Below are 21,139 nucleotides of genomic sequence, written 5' to 3'. Positions count from 1 at the left end.
TGCACCTTCCAGACCTTCACCTCTGCATTGGTGTCCTCTTTCTCAGTGCTGACTTGAAGGACCAACCACATCTATCTTTTTGTAAGATAAATTCAGTATCTGCTGGAGCAGGACTCACCGATGAGGCTGGGAAGCAGATCCCAGGGGAATCTAACCACTGCAGCTACAGGCCCATTCTCCTCAATCACAGGACACATCTCTTCCAGAGAGAATTCACACCACAAGGACAAATCTTTCCATTCAAGTGCACAGTTCTTGCAGGAACTTCTTCTCATCTTTCTCTTTTCCATCTAATAAGTTACTTGAAAAAGATGTCTCTCTGTTCAAAAGCAGCTTTATGACATTGTTTCTGACTAAATTTTTAATATGGTCCCTTTTCTTATTTACTCCCCATTGCCTTCTTGCAACAAGACCAAGCCTGAACCACATGCCTTTAGAAGAAAGGAGATATGAAGTAAATACAGAAACAGAAATGGATAAAACAGCTAATTCAGTGAGTGGCTGTTGAAGAATGGGGAAAAAAAAAAAAAAAAAAAAAAAAAAAGTGGTTTCCTGAGGTTTAGTGCTTCCAGGAAAAGAAAGACAGAGAGACTTCTCAATCTGAGAAAACGACGGAAGATCTAGGTATGCATAAGGATATTTTAATTAGTGATGTTACTTGTGGCTCAGAAGAATGATGAAAAAAGGCCCTTTTAAAAAAATCTAGGCTCAATGAAACTTGACTACTTGAAAACAATATTGGCTTAATTTTAGAATGTGTGACAAAATTACTGAGGCATCAAGCAAGGACCAGGACTCTGCTTTCCTCTGCCCTGAGTTGAGAAAAACACATGTGAGGTGGGACTTCAGAATCTTCTGGTTATCTTGACCCCAAAGTTACAAGGACTAGCAGTGGTTAACTGAAGATCACAGAAGACATTCCAACATTTCTGGCAGAAGGATTTTTATGCAGATGTTGACCTTGGCAAAAATGATGTAGGAATGGTAAAGCTAGATTTGGTTAACTTTAGCATAAATTGCTACAGGATGCTTTCTACAAAGGGAGGATTGCAGCTCTGACACAGATTAAACCCCTCCTTCAGTCAAAGCAGTACTGCATTTTCTCCTGACATGATCTGTTGCTTCTGGTAATCACCAATCTGTATCACAACCCCAACCCTGCAAAGACCATTTTACAGTAGCTCTACTCACTTTCAACAATTAGGATTTTTGTGTATGTACAGGGCAGGGAGAATACAATCAAACCTCTGATAAACTAAAATTACATTGGAAAAGGACTTGAGCCAAATCAGAGGCCTCTAAGGAAAACAAAAAAGATCAACCAATGTTATCTATCTCCACTTAAGTTTGTATTTTCTTATAGAACATTGTGAGTTTTAGACTCTAGCTAGTTATAGACCTATAAATAGTTATATTGGGATTAATAATATTATTAACACAGTACTAGTAATATAATTAATAAAGTGACTAAAACCAAAGATAACTTCACAAGACTGCAAGCTATATGATAGCAAAAACTCTGATTTCATTAAGAAGATAGTATTGAAAAAATTTTCTTGTTCTTTCATAAAGCACAAAATTCTAAGCTACTCTAGTTACTCAAAGATTATGTGAGTGACTTACGCACAAGCAAATCGCAGAGATTTTTTGTAATCTGTCCAAAATGGAACACAAGTCCATTTCAAATGGACTTATTAATGGAATTATTACTGTGTGGTGTAAGCAGCTAAGTCTTACTTCTCATACACCAATTAAAAGCTAAACCCTCCCAAGTTTTTAAGCAAAATTGATTTGAGTGGTTGGAAGAAGTTCTCACTTTGCAATGCTATTAATTTAGTTATCCATTTATCTTTGAGGTGCTCTCCATAATCTGAAGAGTTAGAAATTGTATATACTCTTCTTAAAAAAAAAAAAAAAATTCCCAGAAGGAAGATCAGAAAAAAAACCCCAAACAAACTGAATTGAAAAATTTTTAGGTTAATAAAACACTTTGCAAAAAAAAAAAAAAATCTTTAAATATGCAGTCTACATTTTAAGTTACTGAATCAGATTTTTATTTCATGGTTTGCTTTCAGTAAGCTTAACAGGAGTATCCTACATAGTTGACAAAATATTTTCAAAATGTTCCCTATTTTCAGGTTCTTATCTCAGATGTATTTTATGTATGTCATTGCAGCCACTCTTTCTTAGAACATCTTAGTCTTTGCTATGCTAACTTTATTATTACCATGATCTATCAATGTATTATTGTTGAAATTTAATACACTACATAAAGTTCCAAATCCTAAAGCTTATTACTTCTTCATATACTCGACGAAAAGCTGTTTTGTGTAGTACATGACTGACTTCATAATTCATTTGAGGAAACAGACTGACTAAACCAAATTCTTGACTAACAAAGGCTGTGCAATTTCAGGAACTGAAAAGGGTTACACACATCTAAACTCAGCATGCCATTGATTTACGTGTTTCCCTTGTCAAATTCGAGTCTCATAAATGCTATCAGCACACCCCAAGAAAATGAGTCTTAATTTAGATTTACCTGCTTTGTGTCCAGTAGATTCATCCTATTGAAATGCAAACTTCCTTGATCATCCTTTTCAGCTGTTCTGAACTTGCATTCTTAAGATGTTTGTTCCTGTTTTTCTGTTTAGTGGATTTCATAAATGAAATATCTGGGGACTAAACTCTCCACCAAAACAGTGAATTTTGGCTCCTTGATATCCTTAACACTAACTTGCTTTCATTTTCTAAGACATGATATATTCACTTTCAAGTCACATCAGTTTCAAAAAAAAAAAAAAAAAAAAAAATGAGAAGCTGCGTGTGAAATGTTTAGTGAGGTTTAATTTCCTTCCTGAATTTTTACAGCCTAATGAAAAAATATGAAACACAAGTAAGGAAGAAAGGTGAGCAAATCTCACCATCACTCCATGAACCAGAAAGATTTTGTTGTGACAATATGATCATCATCAGATGCGAGAGCTTTTATCCATAAGTATGAAATAACTGTTATCCTATGACCCTGACAAATTCCATTTATATTACATTTTCCTCAGGAATCAATAAGAACAGTCTATTTAAAGCAAAACAAAAAAATTCACAAAATTAAACAAAACAAAACAAAACAAAAAAACCCCCAAAACACCCCAAACCAAAGAGTTTATGGACCAGGTGCTTCTGTTTAAGCCCAACCTTTTCAGTATTGATGCAGCATAGCTAGGGCATGATGTCATCTGAAGCATCAGTAGAATATATGTTGGTTGATATTAAAAATACATATGGGTCTAGCCTCTCCCCTCTGAATGTGCATAATTCCCATTGGTGGGAAAGGGAGTTGCTCACATGCAGAGAAGAAGATAATGTAGATTAAATGACAATAGTGGATAGAGATGTAAGTTCTACTAAAGAAAAAGACAATGATTTTCTTAATATTTTTTGTTCCCACTACAACACAGCATCTAGTTTTAAAAATTGAAGATAATAAAGAATAGCCTTCTAATGCTTCTTATTTACTTTTATATGACCCTATGGAGATGGAAATCATTCCTTAATTCCAGTTCTTCCATTCTGTCTCTCCATCCATTCATCCAACTATCCATCCACTCCTTCCTAGTTTACTGTTTGATATGCATGTATGGAGATATTTGTTTTGTATACAATTAAGTATCTATTTAATACAAGGTTTTCTTGTTTTAAATGTTGCAGGGAGAAGAAAACAAATGTAATGAAGGCTGCACCTTATAAACAGATGTGCAATACACATGTACACAGGTACATAGAAAGTATAATGACATTTATTATCTAGCTAGTCACTTAAGAGGATGGTACAATATATACCACTCTGAACAATGAATATCTTTAAAATGATAAATCTGTCTCAATGTCATGGGAACACGACTGTCACTTGTCATTACTCTGCATCTCTCTGTTTTTTCATATATCCTAAACTGCCTATTTTTACATTATTCAACACATTTAATAATGTAGAAAATCAATTAATATTTACTGACCTGTCTCTGCTTCTCCGTGATGGGAACGCAGCATTACAGCCAGCCACTGTGCAGACATGCATCTCTTTTAAATGAACATTTCGGTAGTGAAGCTTCACACTGTAGGAACTCTTGAAACTTTTCTTGCAAACATAGCATATCTTGGGGTCTGGGCTGGAGCACATTTCAGCTTCTGGGGAGAACTTCTGAGGGCTGCTGTAGTTGAATGTAGAAGTGAAACTTTCATGAAGAGCAGCCATACTGGCACTGCCTCCGTTGTACAGTCCATATTGGCTCATATAGAACATATCATATGTAGGGTCTGTATACTCTTCCTTCACCTTGATGACATCCTGGTTGGAAGAGTCATTGTGGTTTTCATCTGGTCTGTCACTATGCATTGTTGATTTTTCACCAGGTTCATGGAGGCGATCATCGCCTTCCATGGATTCCTCACACAATTTGGGCTCTGATGACTCTGACTCATTTTCGTAGTCTCTCTCATGCTCCTGGTCTTCTGATGTCATGCTGTCTGCCCTTCTTATGTCTGGTCTGGAAATGCATCTGCTTCTGTCATTTTTGGAAAAGTCTTTCACAGACAGGCCTGGGCTCATTTCCTCCTGAGAATGGCAGTGATTGTCATGACCAATGTCATTCACCATTGTGCTGCTGTCATTCACCTCTTCGTCTTCATCATCAAACTCATCAGCAGTATCGATAACTTCCTTTTCAATTTTAACCGGCATGCTCGACTTCCTTGGCTTCTTCTTGGGGGCAAGGTCTACATTGGGCTCTGGGGTGGGCATCAATACTGAAGGTACTGATGACTCTGAAGGAGGAGGGGGATGCTGCTCCATGCCACTCACTGCTGGTATTATTGGACTGGTAGGGAGTGAGGCTGGAGGACTCACCATCTCTCCAGGAGTAAGTAAATTTCTGTAAAAAGGAGGAACAGGTTGGACAGTCTTTAAAGCCGGGAAGACCAGCTGACTAGGAAGAGGGTTCTGTAGTACAGGGTCTAGAGGGGGAGTGGTAAACCCCATCGGTGGACGCCCAGGACTTGTTAGAGTTAGGCTGGATTTTGTACTCGCTATGACAGGAGTGGCAGCACCCGATGTAGCACGAATTAGATCTTTGTCACGGTTATTCCTTAGCATAGGCATGTGGAGTCGGGGGTTGGGGTTAGCACTGTGGCGATTGCGGCTTCTGAGAGAGCTGAAAACCATGTTGCAGCCTTCAATAGTGCACCGGTGCTTGATTTTCAGGTGTACAGCATTGTAGTGGATTTTAAGAGTACCTTTGTCATAGAAAGTTTTGCCACATGCATTGCAAAACACTCTTCCTTTCCTCGAGGCTGACCCCATTCTCCTCATCCTGTGAATTCGGAATGAGCTTTTAGTGTGTTCTGTTTTTGATAAATCATTGACTGGCGTAGGTGTCTGAACAGGAGAGACGCAGGCTGGCTCAGTTTTGGGCTCAACATTCGTGATGCTGGTCAAAGCATTCCTGCTAGATGTTTGCTCATTCTTGAAAGGCGTAGGGGAAACTTCAGATTCACTGCTTTCGTTATATTCATTTTGGGTTGTAAGGCTTGGTTCACGGAGCCTCATTGCTGGTTGTTCCAGCAGGAGGCCATTTGGAGGCAGCCCCAGCAGTGGAGCAGAGACTGGATTTATGTACTGGAATGGAAGCAGGAATGCAAGGCTATTTGGGATGTTTTCAAAATGATGAATGCTGGAAGGGTTGCTATTCTCCAGGTGAGCAAGGAGACTTGGGCTCCTGGTGCGATTATTGCTTTCAATAAAAGTCCTTATATCAGAATCTGTCTTTGAAGATGGCACAGCCACAGCCTGCCCTTCTTTTTCTTGAATTGCCATCAGCTCCACGATAGATTTCGTTTCTCCAAATCTCAGGAACTGCTGAAGGGTAATGATCTCTTCTTCCCTGGACATGATGGCCCAGCGGTCCAGCACCTTGCCTGCAGCATCCTAGAGGCCATATCAAAGAAACAACAAAGACAAACACAAAGAAAAAAAATTATTGATTCTGCATAATTTTTCAATTCAATAGAAGGTGCTCTGTTGCCTGAACATGAAAACACTAAGCTCGAAAAACAACATGCCTACAGTGCTAATAGAATTTCATAAAGAATATACAAACTTTCCAGCCATGCAAATACTGTAATTACAGTCACAGCCAGAAAAACAGATTGAGTTTAATAATTTCGGAGTACACAAAATGTAGACCATGGGGCTCTGTGATCTAAAATGCTTTCAATACTTTCAATTTAACAACAGTGATGCTACTGTTTACAATATATGAGTGTAAAACATGAACCGCTGTGTATATGCCATTGTAAAATACCAAAAGTTGTACTTTAATCACTATCAAATGGTATTACTACGAGAAAGAGCTAAATAAATGCATTTGATAGATTTGCTTCTTAAATATAATCAGATGTAAGACTAAAGTCACTTATGAGTCATTTCACAAGAAACTTTGATAGAAGGCAAAATGTCTTAAAAATAGCACATAATACTTGTACCTTACTCCCTTTTCCCTGGACTCTTACTGGCACTTGATTGTAAGCTTGCAATCTTGGTATGGTTTAGACTCAGGAGATGACTTTTTTTGTAGTCTTGACATAAATAACAGTTAAAAATATGTAAAAAGTAAAGATCTGATGGATGTAGATAGCATAAATGTGTAAAAATGTTGTCTCTTAGCATTGCCTTCTCATAGCAAGGGAAAAATCCAGAGAGAATACACATCAGTAATCACTAGAATATCTGTTGTTAAATATACATTAAAAAGCATTTCACACTTTCATTTTTGCTAGTAAGCATGAGATTTGCCTGAAGGTAGGACTTAAAAATTCTGCAATGTAATGTCAGGCAATCCATTCCAGCATGTATTGATAAAAACATATTAAAATACTTATATAATGAATACATCATTTTATTGGCATCTTTCCCTTTGGACAAACGCTGGACTTAGTATTAGCACAGTAACTATAACCAACAAGAACTGTTGCAGGCCACAAAACCAGCATTATTTCAATGTTTCCTCATGCCTTAAATAGCCTTGCAAGATACTCCAGTGTACTGTCTCTGATATTTTTAAATCTTGAATCTCAGCTTCAGAACCTTATCTGAACATTTTGGACTACACATGATTGCAAAAAACACTAGCTCTTTTTTGATTATGAAGATTGTGAACACCTTTCTTTCCCTCCATCACTCCCATCCCCCCAGTTCTACTTATTTATTTATTTATTAATTCTTTTCAGTCTTCAGAGGATTCATTCTTCTTCTCCTAGAGTACTGGAAGACACAATTTTGTACCAAATAGTAAAGCATATGTTTAATTGATTATAGCTGTTTTATTATTTCTGTTCTGACGTGTTCAGTGCGGTTCACCTCTCTGGATACAAAGTTAATGCCAAAGGTTAATGCCATGTGTGTTTCAGTACCTTGGATACAACTACAAAATCTTTAGAAATGCTCCACACATGAACATTCAAAATCAGACCCTGAAAGACAACGAAACCCTCAATAGCAATTAATTACGGAAAATCTTACCCAGCTGACCTCAGATGGAAAGCCCCAGAAACCAACTCTGTGTAGAAAATGTTCAGTCTGTATTTACACAGTGATGAACGAAACATCATGATGCAGATGCCGGTTCTCATTTGTCCCCAACTTTGAACATGCTTAAGCACTGTGGACATCTCTAATTTCTATGCCTTACAGTTCTATTTGTCTTGATGGAGCAGTATTTTACAGGCAGTCAGTACTATCTAATAGAAATCATCCAGAACACCAAAAAAACCCTCCCAAGAACAAAAATAAGTGAAACAAACCCTAAACGGGACGAGGGGTGGGAGAAAAAAAATATCAACACCACAAACAAATAATGAAAGGGCAGGTTCATATTTTAAAACTAAGATTATATTTGTTTCTTCCCACCCAACTAACTGTGACTACTTTCCCTAAAAGTTTGATGTAAAGCTTCTTACGCCTATTTTTCTCAAAACTTCCGGCCAACTACAGTACCTATATATATGGGTAATTCCTATCTGGAACTGCAAAACCAGACTTGGTTCAGACTTTGGTCTCCAGACCTTTGCTGTCAGGTCTGAGCCAATCTATATGTACATATTTCTCATCCTAAACCAAAAGTACTAATTCCTTCTAACTGTAACTCCCATTGTTTGAGGATGGAAATAGCATTGTCTAATTTACACTGCTTACATGTATTGAATTAGAATTCCTGTCTGCAGCCAGTTGCAGGTTGCTTTGCAATGTAGTACTGTAATTTGTTTTGGTTTTGCTTTAATTTGTAAATCACTCACAGGTTTATGTAACAAATGGATGCTTTACAAAAATGGATATGTAAGTAAATAAAAATTAAATGCATCTAGCACAACAATAGCTCAGGAGAATAACAGGTACAGATCCTGTAACAGAAGCCCATATCTAAGTGGAGGGTGGTTTCACACAGTCCCTCATTTGATGTCAGCACAGCAATGCATGCCCAGAACAGGCAGTCAGGCATCTAATCCGGGGGTTCCCTGTATGCTTTAAGGGAGTTATTCCACATCTTAACTAAGAGAAGCTGGCACTTGGTTACATGAGATTCCTCTTCATGAGACACCACCACCCTTTGTTCCATTTCTTTTAGGGATTTGGAATGAGGAACTCCAGACCTTTGGCAGCTGCTAAGCCCCACTGATCAGAGAAACTGGTAGTCAAGGGTGTGATTGTCATGGGGTTACCCTCTCTATCATAGAAAGAGCAGGAAATCAGAAAGTTGCTCTTAAATGATGTTTGCCTATTTCTACTAGTTATACCAAGCTTTATTTTATTAATTTTCACCAAGAAGTTGTTTGGCTCTTTTTGCCCAACAAAAGTAAAGAGAAATTGCACAGATGCCTATATTCCATAAAAACTTCACTGCTTATGGATACTGCATAGCATATGCTTCAATATTTACACGGTGAAAGCTTTCCATAAATCATTGTAAGCATGTATTATGTAAAACTAGATAAAGAGTGAATAGGAATGTCATTTTTTGATAAAACTTAAAATTAACAAAAAATCTAAGCATTATCCCATTTGAATTTATCTATAACTAGCTAGGGATCTTTCTGTATATGGTAATATTTGATTAGAGGTTCAAGTCCTTTCTTACATGTAAACGCTTTCTTGTTTCTTACAATCTCTCATGCTAAATTTTCTCCCCAAAGCCATTAAATCATATCAACATTTAAATATTTCATGACAAAAGGTTCCAATTTATATTACTTTTTTTCAGCGCACAACTGATTAAGCCAAGCCTCCTGTGACAACGTGTACAAGGAAGTTAGTGAGTACAGAGATAGCACTGCATGCTTACAGCTCTAAGTCAGGCAGTAGACAAGTAAGCCCAACCCATACAGTATACACTGATGTTCTTTTTTTGTCCATGCAGCCTTGTTTTTAGTTTTAATTTTACTTTGCGTGTGTGTGTGTGTGTGTGTGTGTATCTCTCCCACACAATTGCAGATGGAGAAAATCATTTTCTTACTCTAAACACACACTCAACTCTTTTATTTGTATAGATATGGGTCCACATATGCACGTACATTAGATCTATCATGTAATGTCATGGTTAACCACCCTGAACCTGCCTCCTCATTTTTGCTGATTGTATGTTAGGAAGAGATGTGTGTGTCGCAATACATTAGAGCACATCTTGTCTTAAACTTCTGGGTCAAGCAGAAAAAGCGGTGGGTGTCAAGATGTTTATCTTAGATGACACAAACAGGCTACAACAGAACATGGACACAAAGATCACTCCAGTTTTTAGAAGCTTAACTGGGGAGGATTCTGAAGGTGGATCTTCGTTTTCTGAAGGCCTTCAGCCTTTACAAACTTCAGGTTTTCAATTCAGCTTTAAAACATCCCAATTTAAAAACTGCCTATTTAGATAATAAGGACAGTCTACACAAGCATACACTCTAAACACACACTGTAAGCCTTGAACATTCATTATGAAACCAGTTATTTAGAACAATCATTTTGTGTGAGAAGCTCCTCTGACTCTTGTGCCTGCATTACCTGCAGGTAATTTTATATGCCTGAACTCACATAGACACATTTATGTACATACACGGACGTTTTGCATTTCTATTTTATCTTACTGGTTCACTTCTTGGCATAGATAAAATGCAGATATACACCTAGCTGAATACACAGTGAGAGGTGACTATACAAGATCTGAAATTAATAGAAAGGTTAAAAAAATTTACATTGTTTCTTAAACTAGCTTTATGTTCTGGGGAACACTCAAGGATTTTTTGCAGGCATTGTTGTGATAACTTCTGAGAATCACTCAAAGTTACATAGAAAAACTCACCAATAAGCTTCCTATTTTAGCAAGTTTGCATATGCACCCTAAACTGTTGCTTTTCATGCATATCAGCTAAGTATCTATGTTACAAAATGTTTCATAGATACATTTTTAAATAAATAATTAGGCAAGCCTAGAGTTTATCACAAATCTTTCTTCTATAAAGAGCTATATATTTTCCAGCTGATCTTCTTAAAGAGCTATATATTTTCTAGCTGATCTCAAGGAAACAGTTTGAATGCAGCTGTAACAGTTGAAAAGCAGACTGAAATATATTAATTTGTTCACACTATAATAGCAAAGGATGACTTTAATTAGGGTGTAGACAGAAAAAAAAATCAACATTTGTTTCTAATAAAGAAAAGCCTGCATAATTTCCATGATTTAGGGTTTGTTGTTTTTGTTTGGCTGAAATTCCCAGAAGCATCTCTTTGTTCTCAATTAAATTTCAAACTGTTACACTATGGGTAGTCCTGCTACTCTTGGGGTAAGAATTACTCAAAGTGTGGAGCAGCACAACAACTCACATTAGTGCTGATGGGGCAATGTGCAACATCTCTAGTTCATTTTGGCTAACTCCCACTGACCTCAGAAGGACCAAAGTAAGGCCTCTGTTTAGTTTTCCACAGAAATATAAACTCACACACTTAATCAGATGCTCATTTTCATGAGAAGAGTTTTTACCATGCTGAACCCAACTCACCTTTGCTCCTGCAAACACGAAGGTGTGCATTCTTGCTCACTGTGACTCTACATGTGTAACTGAGATTTACATACTCAGTCTGCAAAGAGGCATGGCTGAATTTTTTTCCCCTCAGCTGTCAGTTCTCATCCTCCTCTCACCACCCTCACTTCACCAACGGAAACCATATGAACAAATGCATTCTTAAGTGTCAGCAGTCCTTTCCTTGAGTTATACTGCTGCACCAGGAACAAACAGTGCAGCACTACTGAGTTCTCAGTCAATAATGGAAATCTTTCTCTTCTGGCAGACTCTGCTCTGCTAGAAAAATCAAAACTGATAGATTCTCTCTTTCTGAACCTCCCTTTCTCTTATTAGTTGAACTTGCTTTCCTTGCCCCAAAGACGTAAGGCATACATGAGGATACTGGCATGCCACAGCAGGAGAAGAGAAGGTGGCTGTACCACTGAGAACGGCACTGGAAGTGTGTATTCAAATGAAAAGTAGCATGAAGGAGACTATTTACTTACATACATACATACATACATACTTTGTTGCCACATTTGTAACAGTATTTGCTCTAGTTTCTCCTTAGACTCCAAGTCTCCTCATGCATTCAGGGGCAAAAAGTTTTGCATTTTGACCACAACTACCTTTGCAAAGTTTCCTAACTGTAGACAGTGGGGCAAATCCAGCTGCAGTTTACATTCAGAGTAACTGCACTATAAACCTGGAGTAATTCCACTGACCACACTGAAAAGTAATTTTGACGTAACTTAGACCTGAAACATGATGTTGAGCCAAATCTGTGTGAATATATATCGGGGTTGTACCACCATGGTGGAGCACAGCAGCTGTGTAACAATGCACAGGAACTCTGTTCAACGGTTTTGGAGTGAAAGTGAGGAACACCATGTCCTGCTGAAACTGCAGATGAAACATAAGGCAGTGGAATGCAATAACCACGGGAGAAACCCAGCCAGGACACTGCCGTTAACCACCCACACTCTTGTTTAATGGTCTACAGGGTCTTTATCGAGCAGAAGTACGCAGGTCTTCTGTTTCATATCTCGTCCCAGAGATATATGCCAGGAGCACAGACCCCTTTCTGCACAAGCAACCTGCTGGAGTGCTGGTTATGGATTAAGTTGCATGGAGTGGTATGAAAATACTGGATCCCATCAAATTACTATTTTGAGGACTGAATTTCCTCATAGTGCATGCCAATTGCAGAATACCTATTCATTAGGTCATCAACCTTAAAATACTCTGTTATATGCCAAGTATAAAGCACCTATGTGGATTGCGGGTAGTGAAGACAGTGTCTTCCTGTTTTTAGAAAAGAAATATTAATTTGAACTCTTTCCCACTCTTCATGAATACATATGCACCTCTGCAACTCCAGTGAAACAATTAGGATGCAAGGGCATCAGTTTTAAATGCTTCTTCTGATTTTTCAAACATATTGTTTGACTTCTGATAGAATATTCACTTTGTTATGGAACGTTCTTGATTATGAATCAGATAAGAATGTATAATTCACAAGATGATGGCTTTCTTTTTCCTGCATAACAGTGCATAAAGCATTTTTATTTTTAATACTATGATAGATCACTGTGGGTTACAATGTATTTAATCACAACAGCTCAAGCTTTATTTAATCAAAGCAATGACATCAACTCTCTTTACAGTTGGGTGCCTGACAAGGTTTTTTCACATTAGATGTCTGTCTATACTTGGAGGAAAAGAATCTAAGTACAACATGGTCTGATACTCTTCTTGTGTTTACTAGTTTTCACAGCGGTGCAACTCTGCTGTGGTTTAACCCCAGCTGGCAACAGCACCACACAGCTGTTCACTCACTCCTCCTTCCCTCTGCCCCCAGTGGGGGGAAGAATTGGAAAGAAAAGGTAAACCTTGTGAGCTGAGATAAGAACAGTTTCCTAATTGAAACAAAATAAAATATACTACTACTACTATCTCTGGTAATGAAAAGGAGAGAGGAATAAAGTGCTAGAGAAAAAAGTAATGCACAATACAATTGCTCACCATTTGTTGACTGATATCCAGCCTAACCCTGAGCAGTGATCAGCTCCTCCCAGCCATCTCCTTACAGTTTACATATTGGGCATGACAGTACTAGGGTACAGAATAATCCTTTGCCCAGTTCAGGTCACCTGTCCTGGCCATGCTTCCCCCACCAGCTTCTTGTGTACTTACTCTCTGGCAGCGCATGAGGCACTGAAAAAGTCTTTGGTTTAGTGTAAGCGCTACTTAGCAACAACTAAGAATCAGTATGTTATCAACAAGATTCTCATACTAAATCTAAAACATAGCACTGCACCAGCTACTAAGAAGACAATCAACTCCATCCCAGCCAAAGCCAGGACAAAGTACTATGGTGTCAACAAAATCTGCTTTGATTTACAACTGTCACATTGCTGACAACTATTAAAAGGCAAAATATGCCACTAATAGCAGTGGAACTTCTGTTAGCATGGACACAAATTGACTCTTTAAGAAGATCCAAAGTAATCTTTTAGCAGTTGTCCTTATCTCATTTATTTTGAAATACTAGTGCCACTTCCCAAGTATTTTGCCCCTCTCACCCCAAGAACTGCACAAATTTTCAAATGCAAACATTTATTCTCTATATCATCCATTCTGGTAGAGACTTTCAAAAGACTTTACTAATGAGGAGTTAATAGGAGGTGAGAGGATGCTTTACGGTATCGGCTCACAAAAATATTTTTAATGCACTGTAAAGGTGAGGCATTTGTTCTCAACATTACTGAAATGGTAGAATATCAAGAATTTATTCAAATTGTTTATTTGAATCCACAACCTTGGACTCCAAGTATAGAAGAATATTCTAACGCTTTTGCTTCCCTACAGCCTGTTAGAGTGGAACATTCATTGAAGTATCTTGAGAAGCTTTACCATTACCTTGTGGCAAGTAATGGAGTGTTTGTCCTTTGGAAGACATGGTTATTAAAGGCAATCAAACCACCAAGTACATGGTGTACGAAGGCAAAATATTTATACTGCATGAGGTGCCATGAGCCCTTTTCAGGATAGTGTGTAAACAGAGACACAAACTTGCTAAGCCACTGAAACAATTCCAGCTCTAAATTGACTTTAGAACAAAATTTGGCATGTAAATGGGTTTGAAATACCCATCATGCACACAGAAATGACTGATTTTAAAACTCACTTTCACCAATTTCTGCATATGAGTTGCCCATTATGGTAAGGTATGTAAGAAAATTTGTCTTGATACTATCAGTCCCTAAAAATCACTTGTGGTTTTACTGTTTGGTGTTAGTGCTGCATAACTCACTGAGAAGTAAAGTTATATTTTCTCTGGTTTTCTTACAGTAAATGTAGTAATCTCTTTCTGAGCCTCGGTTTCACCAACAATGAAAGAATGACACAAAATTTTTATGAGAAACAGGAAATGTTCACAAAGAGCACTAATGAAGTATGGTATATGCAATACACATAGCCACAAGAGACACCCAGATTCTCTTCAGCCAAGAACTTCCCACAATGTGATAATACAAACAAATCATGTCTGATATCCTTGCTCTATCTAATACAAACATCACCAAAAACAGAGTATGACATCTAACAGTCCAGTCAAATCAAATTATCATATGGTCCTTTCCTCACTTTAAACTGACTAAATTCATAATCCTGACTGGAAAATGTAACCAACAGAAGCTGAGTCTTCCTGGGCTTATAAGTAAAATTTTCAACCAAGTCAGTAAGAAATCTGCCTAACTAGGGGCATTGTAAATAATTGAGAAGTTGCCCAAGGACATAAACAGTGAAGTAGAAGAGCCAGTAAGTTACACTCATAAACTGGATTGCATTACCTGCTTGGCTTTCTGATTGAAACCAAATTGTGTCTCAATAAGGGGATTCAGCTGTACTATATGCAGGATATATGAATGGCAGCAGAACCAGGAGATTGATTTCCATCTTTACTATTCATTAGGGGACTATACATTATTACTTGCAATATATACAACATGATCTTAATGAGGCCTTTTTCTTTTTATTGTTTATCGAAAAAATTTACACTGAAAAGCACAGGTGTGCCATAGGTGGCAATGTGATGCAAAAGGGAGACAGCAGGGTGCAGGAGTGACACCAAAAAGGCAAAGGTCACTGGAATATAAAAATGCCACGGTACATGAAGCAAGCTATCAGTTTGAACACATTAGAGGCACTGAAATGCAAAAGAAAGTGGGGGAATTATATTACAGTGTACAAAGTAATAATAACTGTGCCTGCATGTCTTAATACCCTCTTGTCCCAGCAGTCCTGACTTTCTAGGCAGCCCACTTCTCCACATTAACAGTAGTCATTTGGAGAGCAGCAAACGTGCCATTAGAAGCACTTTTACAAGTGTATATTCATCCACCAATTAGCTTAATGTGGCTGCTTTCTGCATATTTTCTATCCAGGCTTGCACAAATCTTATTAATATTTCCCCCTAGCGCTTTGACAGATTACCTTGTCATTATGCATCCTGGAGCCTTTTAAACAATATGGGTAAACTACTGTTTGCGAGGTTAATGACAATTATCCCCTAATTACTGCATAAGTCACTCAGTCCACTTTATCTCATAGGCAGGGTTCTGCTCTGTGTATCTGCCATTGTGTCACTGTAAATGAATCTTGTATAGCTATGTTTATCTGTCGTTGCCTTGTAAATTACACTGACAGAAGAATGAACAAATTACTGTGTGTCATCACTTAAATACAGCTTCTGATAAAAAAATGTCCCACAAGCACAGCACTTGAATTTTAGCCTGATCACAATTAGCAAACACATATTGAATGTTTTGGGAGATATACTTAGAAGTGGATGGGACACAGAGTGGTGGAAGAAGGTTTTGAAGTGTTAATGGCAGTAAAACAGAAGAACTGTAGAAATCTAAACTAGTAGTAATCCCATGAACACTTCTTGAGAACTATTCTGTTAATTGAAATGTTGATAGATGAGCTAGTGATAGTTTCCAAACAATCTCATATTCAGGGCTGTGCCGAATTCCACAATATTTCTGTTTCTGACCAAAACCACATGAGATTATTTTAGCTGAAAAAATTCAAACAAAGTTGGAACAGAAGTAGCATTCATAAAACCACAAGTAATGCTAATTTAATGCATGCATTTCAGAACAATATCTACCTCAGGAGAGGAATGCAGAATTGGCAGATACAAATTTCCTGGTATATTCCATTTTCTGAGGCAATTTCAATGTCATAGTTAAGAGTACTTTAGTAGTAGGACATCACTGAGACAGATATGTCCTTCTTTGAGAAATAAGGTTGACTTGTTATTGTCCTTGATTCCTTCTTTCACCAAAGACAACTCAATCTCCTCAACAAGAAGTGCATACATAGTCAGTGCTCGGAGACAAAATAAGTCTATGGTAAAGAACAACAACAGCTGTTGTTTTAAATATTGCCTCTTCCTATACTGGTGTTGGAGAGGTAAGTTCTTCATAGTTCTAGGAACCACAGTAATTTCAGACAGTACAACAAAGAAAGTGCATTTCCACTGTGTCCCAGGAAGGTCCCTTCTTGAGTCAGAGAAGGCATCTTAGTACTGGTTTTGTAGGCAAGCACCGTAGCCGCAAAGAGTTAGTAACAAATGCGCTTCTTACAGTGGTTTCTGACTCAGGCTACGAATTTAATTTCCTTAAGCTCAGTACAGTGACACCACCTGAACTTCCTCTCACCACTGGCTTGAGCAGAACCTGATTCTTCTCACTCCCCCTCAGACCTGATATTTAATTCTTAAAATTCCCTGCTTGCCAGGAAAATGGATGATTCCTTGAGCAAGATGCTTTTTTACTTAGATGAAACTGCCTGCCATGCAGATTTCAGGAAAAAAAATGAAAAACAATGAGAACATGAACCCTGCATCCTGCAATGAGGTTACACAATAATGCATTTTATCATCTTTGAGGACACACTTTGTACACACATACAGTACATTCACAAATGATATATGCATTGATATGATAATGCTACATAGTTGCATATTTAAAATGTATTTGATTTTACCTTATAATTTAATCATCTGCTCATTTAGTAAACCTCATTTTATGCATATCATAAAATATATTCAGCACTAGCTTCTGACCAATGTGGTACAAAAAAAAATGAAGTCAGGAGGATAACATGCAAATTGGAGCACAGTACAAATCCTGAAGGGTAGCACTATAAGACTCTTTAAGCTGCAGTACAAGAAAAATGAAAAGTCAGAATTCTCCAAAACCTAGAGATTATTTACTGTAATTCAGGATATTACACCAACACTGAAAACCTTTTTATCAATGTAAGGTGTACATTTATTTTGCTGGATTACAATAGTGTCATATCTAGAAAGAATGGACAAACTGAGATATAGAAAAATTACTGATACTACTGAAAATAACAGTGGTTTGAATGGAACACAGATGAAGGTGGCACCTTTGACCACGGTCTCAGTATAACTTGTAAGAAAAAGCTGTAGTGAAATGGTAAGAAAATGTAACAGACGTCACTGAAAAGACTGATCGATTTTGAGTAAGTACTACCTCAAGGGTTGTGGTCCTAGTAGGATTGATCTTTGTGTCTGTCCTTTGTTCAGTCAATGCAACTTTCAGCAGGGTATCCACTACAAAAATAAATGGAAGTGCTGCAGTAACCCTCCACCCTCCCTATAAGTATATTATTTTCTCTCCTTGTTGAAGGAAAAAAAAAAAAGTAGTAGTAGATGGTAAAGTGACACAGATGTTTTAAAAAGTTTAAGGACACAGAATGCTTTCATTGTCATTACAGTATTATTTGGGGGGAAAAAAAAGTGTTTCAAAATTATTAATATGTCTCTTCAAATGTTAAGATTCTTTGGCCTCTGACTTTTGCTAATAGCAGAGAAACTGTCAAAGCTTTACTGAAATTCAAAAAGATTCAGCTGGTTTCCCTTGATCAACTAGGTGGGTTACCTTGTCAAAAAGCAAAGTAATGCCACATATTAACAGTATAAATTGAACAGAAGAATAAGCAAAAGACTGTTAGATGCAGGAGATTAACAAGCACCATTCACTGGTCTAACCCTGTATTTAGGTAAAACTCCCTTTTGCCAAACAGAAGTTCTGCTTCAGTAAGTTCTTCAAAGTCAAGCCATGCTGGCATCTGTGCCACCCACCTCATTCTTCCATTCAAATGGCCCCTTATAATATGACAGACATACACACAGAAGTGACTTTGATTCGTGCACAAAAAGTCTATTTTTTTTTTAGTCAGTTTGCAGCTCCAGTTACTGTTTGAACCACAGGTGCAAACGACCTAAATTTAAAATTAAAATTTAAACTGAGTGACTGAACTATACCTGTTCTTAGGGTTTAAAGAAGGATCTAAAACATCAAAGAGAAATCTCATAAACTACAAATATTTGTCACCTGAGAAGAAAACCAATATTTTTGCATTTTTAATGCATTTTCATGGAGAAAGAGGTGGAGGTGGGCATCCCCAAGGAAACTAAAGCTTTAATCCTAGACTCACCAGCCACTTTTGGTGTGTTCTGGGCAAATCATAGTCTTTCCACATCTCAGATCCTCAGATCTTTAAAATGGACATAGACAATATTTCCCCTTACTTCATGATTGTAATGCAAACCATGCCACAGAATGGCTGAAGTCCAGGAAGCACTATTCTATGATTCTATATGTAATATGGAATTGCCTGACCAACTTGATCTCCTTTTATGACTAGGTGACCTGTCTAGTGGATGAGAGAAAGGCTTTGAATGTAGTCTACCTGAACTTCAGTACGCCTTTGATACTTTTTCCTGCAGCATTCTCCTGAAAAATTTGGCAGCCCATGCTTGGACAGGTACACTCTTTTCTGGCTTAAAAACTGTCTGGATGGCCAGGCCCAGAGAGTGGTGAATGGTGCTGCATCCAATCGGCATCCGACCACCAGTGGTGTCCCCCAGGGATCAGTGCTGGGGCTAGCCCTGTTCAATATCTTTACTGATGATCTAGATGAGGGTATCGAGTCACAGACAACACCAAATTGGGTGGAGTGTTGATCTGCTGGAGGGCAGGAAGGCTCTACAGAGGGATCTGGACAGGCTGGATCAGTGGGCCAAGACTGATGATATAAGGTTCAAAAAGGCCAAGTGTCAGGTCCTACACTTCAGACACAACAACTCCAGGTAGAGCTACAGGCTGGGGGAAGAGTGGATGGAAATCTGCCCAGTGGAAAAGGACCTGGGAGTTTGGATTGACAGAAAGCTGAATATGAGTGAGTAGTGTGCTCAGATGGCCAAGAAGGTCAATGGCATTCTGGCTTGTGTCAGAAATAGTGTGGCCAGTTGGACCAGGGAAGGGAAAAATCAGTACTGGGGAGGCCACACCTCAAATCCTGTGTTCATTTTTGGGCCCCTCAAAAGGGGAAAAACACTGAGGTGCTGGAGTGTGTCCAGAGAAGGGGAACAGAGCTGGTGAAGGGTCTGATGCACAAGTCCTATAAGGAGGGGCTGAGGCAGCTGAGGGTGTCCATCCTGGAAAAAAAGGAGGCTCAAGGGTGATCTTAACACTCTCTGCAACTCTATAAAGGGAGGTTGTAGCAAGGTGGGGGCTGGTCTCTTCTTCCATGCAACTAGCAATAGGGCAAGAGGACACAGCCTCAACCTGCACCAGAAGAGGTTTAAATTGAACACTGGGAGGAATTTCTTCACTGAAATGGGTGTCAGGCACTGGAATGGGCTGCCGGGGGATGTGGTGGAGTCAGTATCCCTGGAGGTGTTCAAGAAATGACTGGATCTGACAATTGGTGCCATGGTTTAGTTGATAAGGTGGTGATCAGTCAAAGGTTGGACTTGATGATCTTGGAGGTCTTCTCCAACCTAAATGATTCTGTGACTGTGATTCAATGTAACTTTGAATAAACAGTTTATTGTGAACTTGACCTGCCTTTATGAACACTAAAACAACTCTGTCCTGCAGTAAGGTTTTAAATTAATGAAGCTACATAAGAACTGAAAAGACAGATTTAGAAAGTGCCTATCAAGAGAACTTCAGTAACATTCACACTCATTTTTTAGAGTGGGACACAGCTGGAAGGAGTGGAAACAGTGGGACACAGCTGGAAGGATTCACTTCTACAGTATTTGGACATGTAAGCTACTGTCAGTCAATGAACACCTTTTCTAGTTCATCCTCTCAGAGAAGGACCTTTATTGCACTATGTTGTGGTTGTTTCATTCATGCTTATTATGTTCAGAGCTTCCCAAGTGAAATAATTCTCAAATAAGAGTACCAATCCCTCTTCCCCAAATGGACACCAATAAACTGTCATTAGATTACTTCTAGCACAGCAAACTCTAAAAGAAATAACAGTGCTCACACTTACAAGTTTCTTTTGATAACTTTACAAGCTGCCCTCTCACCCCAGGGGACAGACAGATTCTGTCTAATACAGAAGAGATTCCCCTGAATACAAATATTTGTTGCAAAGCAAATAAAATGAATTGTTTTCATAAAAAGAAAGCAGTAAGAATAGCTTGGCAAAATGCAAGCAAAAAGTTTCTCTTAATGTCCTTGGCACATCTCCAGCTCTTAGAAATAGCATCCAAAGTTGGTCCAAGTGTGGCTGATAAAGCAGGCTTAGAGCTGCCTTTCAACTTTCACTTTTTAATAATAAAAAATCAATATATGGAGGATTACAAGCCTTTTGGTTTTGATTTTGTATATGAAAAACAAAAGATGACAAGGCTATGGTGGTGCATGAAATTCAGGCCACAGCCATGATGATGCAAATATTTTATACCCTGTTTATTTACTGCACTCCATCGTGAGACTGAAATAAAACTTTAAAATAATTTTCTTTTTTACTTATATTTATTTATCTATCTATCTTATGTGGAAATGCAATCTTGAATATGTATTCTGAAACCTCAAAAATTAACAGATTCCATTTCAGATCCTAAATAAATCATGCACGTCTATTTTAAAAGAAAACAAGGAATAGTCTGGATAGCAATGTGCATACAACTGTAAATGCTCAA

At 38.1% G+C, this 21,139-nt stretch overlaps 1 protein-coding gene across 1 annotated transcript in view; it reads right to left on the bottom strand.

Annotated features, from left to right (window-relative positions):
* BNC2 (basonuclin 2) overlaps positions 1 to 21,139 on the bottom strand; it is a 325,106-nt gene that overhangs the window by 15,842 nt on the left and 288,125 nt on the right. The window contains exon 5 of the mRNA XM_050328920.1: positions 4,014 to 5,980. Coding sequence (XP_050184877.1) covers positions 4,014 to 5,980 — 1,967 coding nt within the window. The remainder of the gene's footprint in view (positions 1 to 4,013; positions 5,981 to 21,139) is intronic.

This window comes from Myiozetetes cayanensis, unplaced genomic scaffold, assembly GCF_022539395.1.
Source record: "Myiozetetes cayanensis isolate MyiCay16 unplaced genomic scaffold, myiCay2020 scf4, whole genome shotgun sequence".
NCBI lineage: Eukaryota > Metazoa > Chordata > Aves > Passeriformes > Tyrannidae > Myiozetetes > Myiozetetes cayanensis.
This window is presented reverse-complemented; position numbering and strand designations above follow the sequence as displayed.